Source organism: Centruroides vittatus, unplaced genomic scaffold (genome assembly GCF_030686945.1).
Source record: "Centruroides vittatus isolate TY-2023 unplaced genomic scaffold, ASM3068694v2 contig_630, whole genome shotgun sequence".
Taxonomy (NCBI): domain Eukaryota; kingdom Metazoa; phylum Arthropoda; class Arachnida; order Scorpiones; family Buthidae; genus Centruroides; species Centruroides vittatus.
The window spans coordinates 1,365,441-1,378,055 of NW_027122387.1; the positions used below are offsets into that span (position 1 = coordinate 1,365,441).

The 12,615-nt window shown below is 29.9% G+C and overlaps 1 protein-coding gene across 1 annotated transcript in view; it reads left to right on the forward strand.

Annotated features, from left to right (window-relative positions):
• The window catches only part of LOC136979676 (voltage-dependent calcium channel type A subunit alpha-1-like), a 445,853-nt gene that overhangs the window by 268,795 nt on the left and 164,443 nt on the right, over positions 1-12,615 (forward strand). The window contains exons 24-27 of the mRNA XM_067275717.1: positions 1,643-1,832; positions 11,618-11,724; positions 12,153-12,252; positions 12,350-12,510. Of these exons, the coding sequence (XP_067131818.1) occupies positions 1,643-1,832; positions 11,618-11,724; positions 12,153-12,252; positions 12,350-12,510 (558 nt within the window). The remainder of the gene's footprint in view (positions 1-1,642; positions 1,833-11,617; positions 11,725-12,152; positions 12,253-12,349; positions 12,511-12,615) is intronic.

Consider the following 12,615-nt stretch of genomic DNA (forward strand, 5'->3'; position numbering starts at 1 on the left):
AACTATTTATTTCTAATATAACATTTCATTTATGTAAAATTCAAATTCAAATACAAATTTATTTTCTATCTAATGTTGAAACAAGGCTATGCACATAGTTTTGGAGGTTTTTAAACCCCTTTTATTTGGGAAGAACTAAAAAACTAAATGAAATCAAAATTAAATAGTATATTATATACAAAACATTTTGTACCCATTTAGTTTCTCTATAGTATAGTATATTGAGCTATTCTATATACCTGTATTGTAAAAATTAATTGTAAAAAAATAATACTTTTTTAAAACATTACACTTTTAAAAATTCTGTGTACAAACCTGCAATAAATAATATGAATTTATTGCAATTTTTCACAAATGTACAGTAATAATTAAACCACGATATATTAATAAATTGAAGTCTGCTGAATATTATTATTACTGTATTGATAAAAAGTTTCGTGATAAAATTACAAATCAGATAATTAATAAATAAATAAAAAAATTTAAAATAAAAATTTTTGCAGTTTTATTAAAAGAATAAAATTTCAAGAATTATAAGATTATATTAAGTTTTTATTATAATTATTTGATATAATTTTAAAATCAGGTGCATTTTCAGATGAGCTATATTTTTTGCAACGTTTCTTCTTTTGTAAGCCTCAAAGAATCGATTATTTTTTGACTTAAGAAAGAAGAAATGTTATAAAAGATTGGATCTTTAGATAAAATAAATATAAATTAGAATTAATGTGAATTTTGTATAGATTAAAATTAGGAAACTGTCAAGTTATAAAATTGTCACTTTCTGTCAAGAAAAATTTGTTAAAATCTAAGTTTAACTTGTTCTATTTGGTTAGAGATTCTCTGTAATTACTAAATTCAACATACATATCAAACTTATACAAATATAAACATCTATAAATCCAATTGTTAGACTCAAGCCAAATGATTGCTGGATTACATCAGACTATATTAATGCTACTAACTACTAAATAAATTTCAAGTAATATAGTCTAGAGATAGGTGTTTGTTAGATACCATCTCTTGATAAATTTAATAATTAATTTAGAAGGTTTTGGAAGAAAAGAATTGGTCTGAAGTGGTATTCGGACCTACAACTCCACTTACTGTGTGATTACATTGCCAGTTATGTTGCCTAGACCTGCATCTGATCTTTGTGACTTAAATTTATTAAGAGATTTACCTAATGTTTACCTTTAAGCCAAATTACTTGAAATTTAATTAGTAGTTAGTAGCAATAATATAGCTCAGTGTAATCTAGCAGTCATTTGGCTTATGTCAGATTTATTCTGTAAATTTCAGTCTATGGAATAAATCTGACATTGTGCTGAATATTAATATCATTTGATTTTGTATGCTGCCAGATTTATAGGTTGAATCATACTGTTTTAAGATTATTATAGTTTTATGTTAATTTTGAAACAGTATGAGTAAAGCAGTTTATAACATTTTATTGTTAATAAACTAAATTTTTATAAAGGTAAGATTACAGTAATCTTTTTGAAGTGGTACAAGTGATTTTATTGATGTAAATCTAATTATTTCTATGCCAGAAATTCTAATTCCCTGTGAATTTAAGTTAGAGTATGCAATATATTTATTATTGGCAATTGATTTGTTTTATTTCTCTTACATCTTGTAGAATACGTCGAGGCGCTCATTATATAGTAAATCTTCGTTATTTCGATCTCTTCATTATGATCATCATTTCTTTAAGTAGCATAGCATTAGCAGCAGAAGATCCTGTGGATGACGACTCTGAACGAAATAAAATTCTCAACATTTTTGATTATGCATTTACAGGAGTGTTCACAGTGGAAATGTTATTGAAGGTATAATTGGTTGAGTTTTTAATTTATTTCAATCAAATTTTTAATATATTTGTTTAGAAAATAAATAAATTGTACAGAATAATAATAATATAATCACAATCAAAAATTCCATATTCTGATTGAATTATAATCAAAGTATAAATTTCTTCTATGAGAAATATAAAATTAGTTATGAAATTGATAAAAATCTGATTTCATCATTTTTAAATAACATTAATTGATAAATATCTGAATGATTTTTGTCAGTTTCAAGTGATCAAGTGATATCAAGTTATATCAAATGATAACTGACTAGTTTAGAACTATTGAAATAAGGAGAAAAGTCAAAACTTATATACAGTTGTGTCTGCTTATAACAAACCTGTATGGACCGTCAGAACTGTTTCATTATAACCAATATTCATTATATCAGATAAGAAATAAAACAGTCTAATTTTGAAAAACTAAAGTTTAATGTCTCAAAGATAAAATGTAACAAATTATTACATAGGAAGTTGCCCATTAAAACATCAATATAAATGTGCATGGTTACTTTTAAAACTGTTATTTTTGTTTGTCAATTTTTGCTAGTTGTATAGCATTCTGTTACATATAGTTCCACCTCAGCAAAACTATTTGAAATATTTTGTGGAGTATTATGCATTTGTAAAAACTCTTGAATAATAATAGTGTTTTGTAAAACTTTATGATTTCATGACGAGGATATCACTTATTCCACTAACGGATATAGCCAAATCTCCATCCCAAGATATCACCTATTTCCGACTTGACTTATCATCGAACTGTCCTCACGACCCTACAACTGACGACGAACCCTCGTAGTGGGACTTTACAACAGAACACCATCCACTCCAGGTATTTATTGCCACGTGAATCTTATGTAAACTCTTAAGAGAGAGAACCGCAAAATTTGGCCTATCTAACCCTATTTTAGCTATTACACTCACTATCGAGAATTTATGTATTGTAATATAATGTTTTTTTCGTCCTTTACAAGTAAATGTTGTTTCGTTAATGTGGTCTTTGCATGAGTCACTTCCAGTGCACTGTCTCTCATTCTATCCTGAATCCGATCGCCCGCACATGCGGCTCATGTGACCGAATCAACACACTGCCTTGGTTTCCGTCTCAATCGAGACATGGTGGCATCTATCCTGACGAGGCACTAAAGGGGTGCCAACCCTCCGGTCATATAGTTATGAACGTCGTCCTCATGCAGTTATAAAAACGAACAGATTTCGAACGGATTTTTACATTTAAATGATAACGACATTAGCCATTTGAAACAAAATTTTCAAGAATAAGTAAACTTAAAACATTAATTTGAAAACATGTAATAATGACGCGCATGCGCCTTAACGTACATATGATGCAGTAAACACAATAGTCGTTTGGAAGAACAACTTTAAGAACATGTAAAATTAAACATTAATTTGCAACACATGTAACACTGACACACATGCCCCTTAATTTGCAGTGAAGGTGGGGGAGGTGGATGCAGAGTTACTGTTGATGTTTTTTAAATGTTTGTATAAACTAATCCAAACTTTGGGCAATTTGAGGGTTGGGGAGTTGCAAGGAGACAGCAACGTGGTGAGGAGGGCCTCCCAAATGTACACCAGGCTCCCTTTCTCACAACGTCTGAGTATTACCACCCGATTCCAAAGCGTTGTGTGGTGATGCTGTGCTACCAACTTGGATAGTTTGGTATCACAATTGCCTACCGCAACAGAACATTGGTGTTCAAATATGCAATTGGCCAGCATTCTGGTAGTCGTGCTTATATATTGGGTGTATAGCCATGATATTGGGTTTTGTAAGGGAATGGAATATACACCAGATTTTTCCAGGATGGAAATAGCATCCCTATCATTACATAAGAGTCATCTCAGACTTGAGTATGGGGTTATGGGTAAGAGAAAGGCATTTTGCCTAAATATTTGGCAAATCCAGGCTGTGAGACGGCCTCAGAATGGGAGGGAAGGATGGAGTGTTGTCCAGTCCCTTGGTCTGCACAAGGTAGTGGCAGGGAAGAGGGACTGTTTAACTCTGTTTTGGATATGGTTGTATTTGGCAGGACCATATCCTGTCGTGCATACTGCTGTGCGGATGGCCTTTAGCTCGGTGTTGATAAGATGTTGTGTCGAAGGTAGTAAAAAGGCCTGTCTGATTAACCAGTTGTTTGTGGAGTACTGCTATTGGAGTAATCGGTTTTTGTTAAACTGTTGCGGAGTACTCCAGTTGGAGTAAGTGTCAATTTTTTTTTGTAATTAACTAGTTGGTGGTGATTTAAGCACTGATTGGCTTTTATCTACATAGACTAAGTCTGTCTCAACGAATAAGATATTTGTTACCACCCCGTATTTTTAAATTTAGGCACAAAACTTTTCCATTCCATGTTAAGTCTATGGGAGACCCTTCTTTTGTTCATTTGACAATAAAATCCTAGTTAGCATGCCCGTTAAGTTCTAATTGGTATATTATAGCTAAATGACTATCCTTTGACCAATATGCATCGACTTGGGTTTGTGGGGTGGGAACTTTCTTGGAAAAAGTTATACCAACTTTGAGCTACATTGTCAGCTACAAACGTAAACAAACAATTATAAATTGTTATTCTTATCTAGTTTTAGCATGAATTTAATAAATTTTTATGTATATTTATTCTATTTAACAAATAAGCTTGTTTTTTAAACCATTCAGCCATAAATCTTTCAAAAAACAAAGTACTTCCGGTTATGGTGGTACTTCCGTAATACATAAGATATACATGTATAGTCGTTAATATAATAAAGTAATAATCACTTATTATAGTCTACTATTAGTACAATAGTTTAAATAACGTATAAATAGAGTCAAATACACATCATCAATAATGAAATTGTATTAACCTAGATTTAGAAACCCCCCACGTCGATCGGTGTTATAATCTAAAGGCTGTATTATTTCTCTGCGTTGATTTAGAAAGCTGCAGTTTTTTTTATTTGACAGAAAATAGACATGTCTAAGTAACGTATGTAACAAATTAATGGAATATTTATAAAAAAAACGATTTTTTTAAATATTTTAAAATCTTCAAAATATTATGTATGTTTAAAAAACTTAATAAAATTTAAGTTAACAATCGTAAAGTGTAATATGTACGGGATAGAAAACTGAAAACAGATTATATCTACTACAATTTTTAAGCGAGATATCGCAAATTGAAAAACCACTTTAAAAACCACAAAACCTGTACGCAACAGTGGTGTTGTTTCGGATTATCGAGTGCGCAGCTGACAGGTTAAGGGAGCTATGGCCGCATTAATGTTCTGTTGTGGCTGGTAGCCTGTGGTGGTTATTATGGGGGGAATATTACCAAACTTGTGGTAGATGGAGAACTCCAAACCTTCCTGGGATTTGTACAGGTACATGTGCAGTTCCAAAAAGGCCTAAAGAGAATAATCTCTCGTCCGGGAGTGATTTCTGCTCTTTTGGGGCATTTGGATCCCCCTTCTAACATTGCCTGCTCCTCTTTGAGGCTAAAACACACAAAGTAGGCTGGCCGTTGATGCCTCTAAGACCAGTCAAGGGCTGCCTGTAATTTGCTTTGCTTCACACTGCTTTCTAACTTTTCAATCATTTCATATTAAATGTGTTATGTAAATGACTTACATTTCTGTTTACACTGATTAGCACTTAGTCATCATTACTTCACAAGGATATATGCATTGTACTTCATAATTCTGACTTAGTGAACAGCAAGAGTCGATATACCTCATGATTACATGCAGTTCATTATTCTTTTTAAACAATGTCAGTGAATGGAATTTTTCTAACCAATAACAGCATAAATTTTAAATTTTGAGATAGTTTGGTTTTGAAATTCAAATTTGAAATACTGCATTTGTAGTTGAAATTTTCTAGCTAATGAAACAAAATCACTTAACATTTGAAAATTGAATGTATGCATTTGATTTCCTGTCCAGTTAACTGTTAATAACAGGTGAAAAATAACATTTAAAGTTTAAATTACAGCATTAACAAATGAAAATTTTTGACAGTGTAAATCTAAGTTCATTGTTAATGGGCTGGTAGATGAACCTCAGAAAATACCTTAGTGAAGTAAGAAAACTGGTAGAGAGAGTATAAAAATTTTAATTTGTGATGAAAAATTAGGTAAATAAATTGTGCATTAAAATTAGTTAATTAAAAGCAAAAATACCCAAATTAAGCAACATTTTCCATATTAGGTAATTTATGATGATGACCCTTTACCTTTTGTTTAATCCTTTCATGTCACTCCCATCATGTTACAAGAAAAGTTATTTAAAATCCCTAGTAATAACTCAAGTATTTTTTATATGCATAATCTTTTATAAGTGATAACCATCCTTTTTTTAAATCCAAATGTTGTTTGTTATATACAGAAGTTCATTATATGAGTTTGTTGTAGCCAGAAAAAAATAACATTGCTCTTATGGGTGTTTCATTCATACTTTTAAAATTAGTTCGTTATAAGTGAACACTACTGTATATATGTTTTTTTTTCCTTACAGACATTTTAAAATTTTCTGTAATTTTTTTAATTTTGAATAATAATCTTATTTCAAAAGTTTTTAATAAAGAAGCTGATAATATATATTGTATGTAATAACTCTTTTGTTTATGAGAATAACTTTGAATAAAATAATACTGAAAATAGTATTTGCACTAAAATTTTCCCTTGAAAATATGAAATTTCTAAATTAAAGTACTTTTGTATTTAAAAGTGGTTTTTGAACATACTGCATAATTTTAAAATATTTTTATCATCATAAACTTTATTTACATATGAAATAATTGAAATTATTGTTAACGGATATGTTATCATTTTATCAAAGTTACCACAAAATATCATTTTCTATAATTTAATGTTAGTTAACATCTACTTTGCATTGCTTTCTTCTCAGAAGACAGTTTTAAAAGAATGTTTAATGTTTCCATACAAATGCTGACCAAATGACTTTGAGGAGCTAAGAATGATAGACAAAAAAATCAAATGTATATGTAAGTGTGTCTAAAATAAAACTACAAAACTACAATGATTATTTGATAACTAATAGAAGACTATGACTGAACAATTATAAAGGAATTGTTTGAACTGAAACAGCATTGAACAGAAAAGCAGAATAGATAACAATTTTGTAAGATATTTATGTAGTCTTTTTATTTATTATGTTTTTTGAATGAGAATACAAAAATATATCTAATAAATTATTTTGTAATTGATTTTTTGCAAATTTCTTTTGAAATCTTTTTACTAATGATCTGAGATATAACAAAAACTATCTTTGATTAAAAAAGACAAAGAATCTTAAATCAGCATTCTGAAAAACAAAAAAAAATTTAACTGACTACCATAGTTTACAGCAAATAAGACACAAGTTTTCTCAAAAAGAAATCTAAAAAAAATCACCCTGTGTCTTATATGTTTCAGTTTCAATCTTACTAAGTTGCAAAAGTTTTTAGGCTAATGAATTTTCACACAGCCTTCAGTAGGCTACAGATAAACTTATACCAAATGCAACTTTTCAATAAAAATGTTATTATTTAATTAAATATTAAAATTATTATTATTTGCTGTAACTAAACAGTTTTTGCATGTATTCGTGTTGAATATTTTAATGGTAAATTTTAATTTTAAATAATGTGTTTTAAACTTTTTTTTTCTGATAAGTGAAAGTGCATTCAAAATTTAGTAACAATGGACATAAATGTTAACTTCTCCAAATACAAGGGTTAGAATTTTAACTGATTCACAAAAACCTTTGAATATCCAGTGCACTATTTAATTGAAAAAACAAAGAAACGAACGTTTTCGACCTTATTCAGTCTTCGTCAGGTTCATTCTTGCCCCAACTAGGGCTAGGGCTAAGCTGAGATTCCTTATGATGTGCAAGAACGAAGGGGTGTTCCCTATGTCCATTCAACGAATACGTCTTCCTGTTGGATGAGTCACTGTTATCCAAGCTAAAAATATTATGTTTACGAAAGGTGATATGCACTACACATAAGATGGTTTTCTCTCAACTCAATGGCATAATCAATTTGGAGAATCAAATACATAACCAAGATCTGGAGATACTACAGGAGATTTACAAGAGAATTGTTACCTTCCAGCATAAGCTCGAAAGAAACCTCTCCATATGTTATCAAAAGAAATTTGATTGTATTTGTAACAAACAAAAATCTCAAGATGCTTCACAACTATGTTCCTTGATATGCTGGGACATTTCACCCCCGATTTTCTCCTCTGCTCTTTAACACTTGGTCCTATGTTTATACCTTGTGATTCCTACATATGACCTGAGAAAGTTATGCCTAACATAGAAAACCTCATCACACAAATGACTGATGTACACAAAGAATATTTCAGATTGGAATCAGATTGGAATTCAGATGGAAATATGCCTGAAGGCAGATTTCCATCTGAAATATTCCGGTTGTTAGTTGCTTGTATCTTGAGATACAAGCAATGTAATCATAACGTAATCGTTCTCAAGGTGGACAAGAGTAAAGCTCTCATGTTATTGAAGAAGGAAACGTATATTTCTATGATGCAAACATACATCAATGACACAGAGTGTGAATTTATCAAAGATGGATTTGTCAACAAGATACAAGCAAGGGTGAAACGGTTTACACAAACTCCATTGGCCAGAGAGTTGAACATAAACAGGGCAGTGGTGCCATCCCCTGACATCCACAGGCTATTTGCATATGCCAAAACCCACAATGTACAGGAGGGTCTAATGATGTGTTCACTTGTTTATAATCGATCAGCGCCGCCGTAACTTATCCGTTACAATTCCCAGACACGCACCTGTTATCAAAGAGTTGACCGTTACGATTTGACCGTTACGAGATTGACGGTTGCGATTTGCGCTGATCGATTATAAACAAGTGAACACATCATTAGACCCTCCTGTACACCCTCTTTGAGACCGGTCCTTGATAAGGCAAGATCCCCCACTAGAGCATTAGACACGGCTATACATAATTGTAGCATATAATTCACAGCTTGAATAATTATCTATGGATAGTCAGGAACCCAGTGGAGTTATTAGACGTTTTGAGACTGCTTAACATAACTGAGCAGATATACATCACCGTACTTGATTTTGTTTCATTATACCCTTCTATTTTTGTGTACTGTACATCTCAAACATTAACAAATTAACAGCTATCTTTAAATTACTAATGTTTGAATTTTTAATGTTGGTTGGTTAGATTCAAAAAGTTATGTACAAACAGTTGTTTAATTTAAATTATCATAACATGAAATGTTGATTTAAAAATGAGATTGAAAATCCTGAAACGTGTTTAATCCAAATAAATTTCCTACTCCTTTAACCTTTTCAAGTTTCAACAATAGTTTTCTGATTGCAAGACATGGTATAAACTCTCTCTCTCTTTATCTAATAAAAGCAAATACTATACAAAGTTTGGAGGTCTGGAGATAAGTTATCTGATTCTTCTGATGATAATTGAGTAATGATGGAGTATTAGATATCAATCACAGAGTTGGCTTGGTGGTTGATAATGATGGATAGTCAAAAGATTGAAATTTTACAGTTTGATTTTACCACTCTCTTTAGGTTTAAACATTATTTGTTGGTTGGACAGAAGATAAATTAGAAACTAAGGACCCGATTTTACAACTAGTGGGTGATTGGTAGCAGATAGTTGGTCAAAGCCACAATTTCTTGAATCCCCTCTACTCTTTTTGGTTCCTCTTACAATATTGTCTTTTATCATTTTTTTTTCATTTTACTGGAAAGTCTTGTCTGGACATTACATCTTATATCATCTCAAATTTGGAAAAAGGTGTTTCTTTCTTTAGCCATTCAATCAGATTCTTACTAATAGCTTGTACCATCAGTGTGTGTCACCAAAGTATTGATGAGCTACCTTGCACAGAAGTATTGTCATGGATGTTCTTTATAGAGTTTCTTCTTAGGTTTTGATTTAAATTAAAGTCAAAAACAAATTATATTATAGATAAAATATTTTGGATTCCCATGTGATCTGTAAGTTAGAATAGTCCTGAAATATGTTTTATATAGAAGTTGATTGAATTTTAATGGTATTTCTTTTGACTAAATAAGTTTTCTACCCGATTCATTCTATTTGCAATTTTATCATCAAGTTTTCCTTTTATATTTAGAACATTTCTTAAGTACTTAAATTGTTCTCTTTATTTATACATTCTCCATATAAAATTTTATTTTTTTCTTCTGAAATTATCACGTATTTTGATTTATTTATATTTAGACCAAAATTTTTACACCTTATTCCCCATTTTCTACATTGTGTACACTCATTTCTCAAATTGTAATATCTTTGCTAATGATCATATTATTGACTTTTCTGTTTTTTTTTTTTTTTACTATTTTCAACGTATTACCCATTGTAATAATAAACAAGATGGATGAAAGTATACCGCCTTGATGGAATACCTTTGTGTCTTCCTGTAACTACTACTGACATAACTTTGGCAGCTTTTGTATATATTTTTGACTAAATTAATAGAAGTGTCTAGTATTTCAATTTTCCACACACACTCATATTGGTATTTTATCAAAGATTTTTTCTAGGTCTATAAATATAATGTATAAAATCTTTATTAAATTCCAAGATCTTTCACTGTAGTTAAAGTAAAGATAAGGTCAGTTCTACTACCCCAAGGTTCTATCTTCAAAACAACTGAAATCAAGTTGCTCATTTGGTATCATACCTAATTAGCATTCTTTGTCAGTACTGCCTAATACCTAGCATGAAAAATGTTTTATAATTACTACAGAATACTTCCAAATGTTTTCTTACCCTTTCTCCAAGTTTTCTTTTTTTTTTTCACTGCCATTTTTGTTCATTTGTTTCACCATCTTTTTTTCTTACATTACATTGGTTTTGTTGCATACCTCAATTGCTGAACTGACTAAAATATTTTTAAGTGTTCCACTCATCTACATTCTGTTGTTGCATCTTTTGTAAGTTTCTTATTAATTTTTTCAGGGAACAGATGCTCTGTATCTGGATTTTTGACTTTACCTGTAGTTTTATTTTTTCTTTTTTTGAAATTGTTATCTACTGTACTGTAATTTTTGAAAAAGGTAATCTATGCTAACTATCTAAAGCCACTGGTGGTATTACTTTGATATCTCTAATTTTTCTCTTTCATTCCTTTTAAAAGAGTGTACAAATAATTTGATTATTATTATTGTATAATTCTATTATTGTTTCAGTTTTTCTGTCCCAGTTGTGTCTAATATATTTGTGATTTTCTTTCAAAATCAAGTGTTTCCATTGTAGAATGAATTTTTAGGCATTTATTTCATTTTATCCACAATCAATCACATCATCTTTGTTTAATAAGTGAAAGTTATTTGTGGGCTTTTTATATGTTCATTTAATAAGATAATTTCTATCACATACCATCTTTCTGCTTGGAGATTAGAATGATTTATATAAAAGACCAATCATTAGACAACAGAAATTATAGACCAGTTGCTTTATTTCTAAAATATGAGAAAATTTTTTGTTGTAATATTAATTATAACAATGAATAAAATAATTAGAATTAATTATATCATCTGATATTATTTAATTTATGTTCAAAACAAAAGTGGATATTCAGAACATTTTAATGCTATTCTCAATCACCAAGTCTATTTTTTGAGTTACTTTCAGTTTTTTTATTCAGACCGAATTTAATTTATCTAAATTAGATATTAATTTGGTTGTTATTTAATGGAATATTTTAGGTAGTGGACCAAGGTATTATACTTCATCCAGGATCATATTGTAGGGACGTATGGAATATACTCGATGCCATTGTTGTTATTTGTGCCTTGGTTGCCTTTGCCTTCACGTACGTATCTTAATAGTTAAATAATTCCCAGTTTTGCCCTGTATGTATAAATCACTATATTCAGTAAATGAGTAGGTGTAGTGTTGTATACTCTGTTGTGATTCGTCTGTGTATATATGTTTTGTCTAATTTCCTCTATATGCTTGCTATGACCATACAGTTCGAGGTGAGTCTATTCAGTGTTCAGCAGGCAATGCAATTAGAACTCTAATGCATTTAGTGCCTCAATAACTTGCTTGAATTTATATATTTTCCTAATATCTTAGTATTAAAGCTATTTATGTAGTTTGCTTAGTATCCTGCTTGTGCCTTCCTTTCTCATATACAGTAATATTTAATTTTTTATGAAATTAATAATTATTGTATTATATTATGTTATATTATAATACATTCTAATTGGAATATTTTCGTATTTCAAACAACTTTAGGAAAGGTGGTGCAGGTCAAAATTTAAGCACCATTAAATCACTTAGAGTATTAAGAGTATTGAGACCATTAAAAACTATTAAAAGAGTACCAAAACTAAAAGTAAGTTCAATTTATCTATTTTAATTTTATTTTGGATTAGAAAATAAGACACTTAATTTTTTTATGTGATTCTATTGATTTTTTTTTTCTTTTATAGGCAGTGTTTGATTGTGTTGTTACTTCATTAAAAAATGTTGTAAACATACTCATTGTGTACATATTATTCCAATTCATTTTTGCTGTCATTGCAGTTCAGTTATTTAATGGTCGGTTTTATTACTGTACAGATTCATCAAAGCTAACTCCAGAAGATTGCCAGTAAGTAATTTCATATTGCACTTTTTGATTTTAATTTTTATGACACATTTTCATAATAACTTATTTATTGTAAATATGTCTTAAATATATTTCAATTAAAGTTTA